Source organism: Pyrgilauda ruficollis, unplaced genomic scaffold (assembly GCF_017590135.1).
Source record: "Pyrgilauda ruficollis isolate IOZ18807 unplaced genomic scaffold, ASM1759013v1 scaffold726, whole genome shotgun sequence".
In the NCBI taxonomy this organism is placed as follows: domain Eukaryota; kingdom Metazoa; phylum Chordata; class Aves; order Passeriformes; family Passeridae; genus Pyrgilauda; species Pyrgilauda ruficollis.
This window is the reverse complement of record NW_024529111.1, coordinates 1-5,214: the sequence shown is the minus strand read 5'-3', so window position 1 is coordinate 5,214 and position 5,214 is coordinate 1. Positions and strand designations below refer to the sequence as shown.

The following is a 5,214-nucleotide window of genomic DNA, read 5'->3' as shown; positions in this document are numbered from 1 at the left end:
AGCCGCGGCGCTCGCGGTCAGCGCCGGCGCAGGGCAGCGCGCCCCCGCCGCCGCCGCCACCCGCCCACACCGTGACGCACGAGGGGTTCCTGCTGCGCAAGCACGAGCTCGACGGCGCCGGCAAGAAGGCGTCCAACAGGTCTGGGGGGATCGTGGTGATGGGGGTTCTCCAAGGGGTGGGGTTCATCAAGAGTTGGGGGTTCTCCATGGGTTGGGGTTCATCAATGGTCCACAAGAATTTGGGGGTTCGGCAAGGTTTGGGGTCCATCAAGACTTGGAGGTTCTCCAAGGGTTGAGGTTCATCAATAGAAGGGGTTCATCAAGACTTGGGGGTTCTCCACAGGTTCAGGTTCATCAAGGGTTTGGGCTTCTCCAAGGGTTAGGGTTCATCAATGGTCCACCAGAATTTGGGGATTTGGCAAGAGTTGGGGGTTCTCCAAGTGTTGGCGTTCCTCAAGAGTTGGGGGTTCTCCAAGGGTTGGGGTTCCTCAAGAGTTGGGGGTTCTCCAAGGGTTGGGGTTCATCAATGGAAGAGGTTCATAAAGAGTTGGGATTCATCAATGGTCCACCAGAATTTGGGGGTTCGGCAAGGGTTGGGGTTCATCAAGAATTGGGTGTTCTCCAAGGGTTGAGGTTCATCAGTGGAAGGGATTCATCAAAAGTTGAGGGTTCTCCGCAGGTTCAGGTTCACCAATAGTCAACCAGAATTTGGGGGTTCTCCAAATGTTGGGGTTCTTCAATGGAAGGGGTTAATCAATGGTCCCCCAGAATTTGGGGGTTCATTGAGAGTTGGAGGTTCTCCAAGGGTTGGGGTTCATCAAGAGTTGCGAGTTCTCCAAGGGTTGGGGTTCATCAGTGGAAGGGGTTCATAAAGATTTGGGGCTTCTCCAAGGGTTGAGGTTCCCCAAGGGTTGGATCTCCTCCGAGGGTTGGGGGGACATCAGTGGAAGGAGTTCTGCAAGGGTTGGGTTGGGTTCATCCATGAAGGGGGTTCCCCAAGGGTTGAGGGTTCACCAGTGGTTGGGGTTCACCAAAGACTGGGGTCCATCCGTGGAGAAGATCCACAGAATTTGAGGGTTCACCAAGACTTGGAATCCCCCAAAATTTGGATTCATCACCGGTCAGAGGGTCCATCAATGAAGGGGCCCACCAAGGCTTGGGGGTCCATCAGTGATGGTGTTCACCAGGGGCTGGGGGTTCTCCAAGGGTTTGGTGTCCATCTCTGGAGACAACCCACCAGAATTTGGAGTTCCACCACAACTTGGGGCTCCCCAATGAAAGAGATTGACCAAAAATCTGAGAATTCACCAAAGATGAGAACATTCATCAACCAATCCACCAAAATCTGGGGGTCCACCAAAACTCGGTTTTCCCCAAAACCTGGTGGTCACCCCACGTCCCACCGCGAGCAGGTCCTGGGTGAACCTCTACTGCGTCCTGGCCAAGGGCGACCTGGGCTTCTACAAGGACGCCAAAGGCCCCGCGTCCGGCGCCACCCACGGCGGGGAGCCCCTGCTCAGCCTGCACCGCGCCGCCAGCGAGGTGGCCAGCGACTACAAGAAGAAGAAGAACGTCTTCAAGCTCAAGTGAGTTTTGGGCTTGGTCGGTTTTGGGGTCTCTGATGACGCTTTTAGGGTTCCTGTCACTTTTTGGGGTCTCTGATGTAGTTTTTTGGGGTGTCTGATGTCATTTTTGGGGTCTCGTGTTGATTTGGGTGGCTCTGATGCCATTTTTTGGGTGTCTGATGTCATGTTTGGGGTCTCATGTTGATTTTTGGTGGCCCTGATGGCACTTTTGGGGTCTCTGATGGCATTTTTTGGGTCTCTGATGGCATTTTTGGGGTCTCTGATGGCATTTTTTGGGTCTCATGTTGATTTTGGTGGCCCTGATGGCACTTTTGGGGTCTCCGGTTGATTTGGGTGAGTCTGATGCCACTTTTGGGGTCTCTGATGTCACTTTTGGGGTCTCATGTTGATTTGGGTGGCTCTGATGGCACTTTTGGGGTCTCATTTTGATTTGGGTGGGTCTGATGCCACCTCTGGGGTCTCTGATGGCATTTTTGGGGTCTCTGATGGCATTTTTGGGGTCTCTGATGGCATTTTTTGGGTCTCATGTTGATTTTGGTGGCCCTGATGGCACTTTTGGGGTCTCCGGTTGATTTGGGTGAGTCTGATGCCACTTTTGGGGTCTCTGATGTCACTTTTGGGGTCTCATGTTGATTTGGGTGAGTCTGATGCCACTTTTGGGGTCTCTGACACCATTTTTGGGGTCTCCTGTTGACTTTTGGTGGCTCTGACGCCCCAAAGTCCATGGGGACGTGGTGACAATGTCCTGGTCTTGTAGGACCGGCGATGGGAGCGAGTTCCTGCTGCAGGCCAAGGATGAGGTGCGGCTTTGGGGTCTTTGTAAATTTTGGGGGGGTCTGATGGGGGTTTTGGGGGGGTCTCACGGTGGTTTTGTGGGTTCTTTGTAGGGCTTAGGGTGTCTGATGGAGGTTTTGGAGTGTCTGATGGTGATTTTGGGGTGTCTCATGCGGGTTTTGGGTCTCATTTGGGTTTTGGGGTGTCTCATGGTGGTTTTGGGGTTTTGGGTTGGTGATTTTGGGGTGTCTCATGGTGGTTTTGGGTTGTCTCATGGTGGTTTTGGGGGTCTCATGGTGGTTTTAGGGTATCAGATGGTGGGGTTGGAGGATCTTGTGGTGTTTTTGGGGGCTCTTATGGTGCTTTGGGTGGTTCTGATCTCATGTTGATTTTGATGGGTCCCTAACCCCATTTTTGTGGTTCCTAACCCCATTCTCTGTGTCCCTAACCCCATTTGGGTGTCCCAACCCCGTTTTTGGTGTCTTTCACCCCATTTTTTGTGTCCCTAACCCCATTTTCGGTGTCCCTAACCGCATTTTCCAGGTCGCTGACCCCATTTTTAGGGTGTCTGACCCCATTTTTGGGGTCCCTAACCCCATTTTCGTGGTTCCTAACCCCATTTTCATTGTCCTTGACCCCATTTTTGGTGTCCCTAGACCCATTTCTGTGTCCCTGACCCCATTTTCTGTGTCCCTAACCCCATTTTCGATGTCGCTGACCCTGTTTTTGGGGTCCCTAACCCCATTTTCTGTGCCCCTAACCCCACTTTGGGGTCCCTAACCCCATTTTTGTGGTTCCTAACCCCATTTTCTGTGTCCCTGACCCCATTTTTGGTGTTACTAACCCCATTTTCATTGTCACTGACCCTGTTTTTGGGGTCCCTAACCCCATTTTCTGTGCCCCTAACCCCATTTTTGGGGCTCCTAACCCCATTTTCTGTGCCCCTAACCCCATTTTTGGTGTCCCTAACCCCATTTCTGTGTCCCTAACCCCATTTTCGATGTCGCTGACCCTGTTTTTGGTGTCCCTAACCCCATTTTCGATGTCCCTGACCCCATTTTCAGGGTGTCTAACCCCATTTTTGGTATTGCTAACCCCATTTTCGATGTCGCTGACCCCGTTCTCGGGGTCCCTAACCCCATTTTTGGTGTTACTAACCCATTTTCATTGTCACTGACCCTGTTATTGGGGTCCCTAACCCCATTTTTGGTGTCCCTAACCCCATTTTCAGGGTGTCTGACCCCATTTTTGGTATTGCTAACCCCATTTTCGATGTCGCTGACCCCGTTTTCGGGGTCCCTAACCCCATTTTTGGTGTTATTAACCCATTTTCATTGTCACTGACCCTGTTTTTGGGGTCCCTAACCCCATTTTTGGTGTCCCTAACCCCATTTTTAGGGTGTCTAACCCCATTTCTGTGTCCTAACCCCATTTTCGATGTCACTGACCCTGTTTTCAGGGTCCCTAACCCCATTTTTGGTGTCCCTAACCCCATTTTTGGTGTCCCTAACCCCATTTTCGATGTCGCTGACCCTGTTTTTGGGGTCCCTAACCCCATTTTTGGTATTGCTAACCCCATTTTTGATGTCGCTGACCCTGTTTTTGGGGTCCCTAACCCCATTTTCGATGTCCCTGACCCCATTTTCAGCGTGTCTAACCCCATTTTTGGTATTGCTAACCCCATTTTCGATGTCGCTGACCCCGTTTTCGGGGTCCCTAACCCCATTTTTGGGGTGTCTGACCCCGTCTCTGCCCTCCAGGAGGACATGCAGGGCTGGCTGCGGGCGCTGGCCGCCAGCGCTCAGGAACACGCCGAGCTGGCCCGGTGGCAACAAGGCCTCCTCACCACCTCCTCCACCGACGAGGGGCTCCCCCGGCGCGACCCCGACCGGCCCCGGCGGAAGTGACCCCCCCGAACCCCCACTTTGGGGTCCCGGCCCCCCAAAAAACCCAAATTTTGGGGTCCCGGCCCCCCCAAAAAACCTGAGTTTTGGGGTCCCACCCTCTCCACGAGTCCTGGGTTTGGGGTCCCGAGCCCCGATTTTGGGGTTCAGGCTGCCCTAAACTCTAATTTGGGGGTCTCAGCCCTCCCCCCCCAACCTCGGTTTTGGGCCTGGCCCACCCCAAAACCTCAATTTTGGGGTCCTGGTCCCCCCAAACTCCGAGTTTGGAGTCCTGGCCTGCACAAAACCTCAATTTTGGGGTCCTGGTTCCACCAAAACCCAAATTTTGGGGTCCTGGCTCCCCCTTTCCCCCAGCACAAGCCATAGAAAGCCGGGGGGGCCCCAGCGCCGCCGTTGTACAAATGTAATAAAGCACCTGCTGCACCCCAAAACTGGCCTGGGGGATTCTGAGGAGTCCGGGGGGGAAGGATGGGACATCCCGGGTGGGTTTTGGGGTGTCCTGGGGAAATCTGGGGAGTCCTGGAGGGGGTTGAAGAAGACAAGGAGCAAATAGGGGAATCCTGGGGGGAAGATGGGATGCCCAGGGTGGATTTTGGGGAGCCCAGGGGGAGTTTGGGGCACCCTGCAAGTGGGGTTGGGTTGTACTGGGGGATTTCGAGGAGTTCAGGGAGGATTTGAGGAGAACCTGGGGGGCCTTGGGGGCTTCCTGGTGGGGATTTGGGGGAATAATTCAGGGTTTGGGGGAGTCCTGTGGGAGGTCTGCAGTGTCCGGGGAAATTTCAGGGAGTCCTGGGGAGAATTCGGGCTTCCCTCCATTGACTTCAGGAGGAATGGAAGAGGAGAAGAGAGAGAGGAGAAGGAGGAGGAGGGGTTAGGGAGGAGGAGGAGAGAGGGAAGAGGAGGGATGGAAGAGCAGGAGGTGAGGATAAAAGAGAGGAGAAGGAGGCGGG

General features: G+C 54.0%; 1 protein-coding gene across 1 annotated transcript in view; it reads left to right on the top strand.

Annotated features, from left to right (window-relative positions):
• The window catches only part of LOC121363517 (spectrin beta chain, non-erythrocytic 4-like), a gene marked incomplete at its 5' end in the record, with an annotated part of 17,721 nt that extends 13,454 nt beyond the window's left edge, over positions 1–4,267 (top strand). Inside the window, 4 exons of the mRNA XM_041485919.1 lie at positions 4–139; positions 1,413–1,586; positions 2,344–2,386; positions 4,121–4,267. Coding sequence (XP_041341853.1) covers positions 4–139; positions 1,413–1,586; positions 2,344–2,386; positions 4,121–4,267 — 500 coding nt within the window. The remainder of the gene's footprint in view (positions 1–3; positions 140–1,412; positions 1,587–2,343; positions 2,387–4,120) is intronic.
• Between the last annotated feature and the right edge of the window lie 947 nt (positions 4,268–5,214).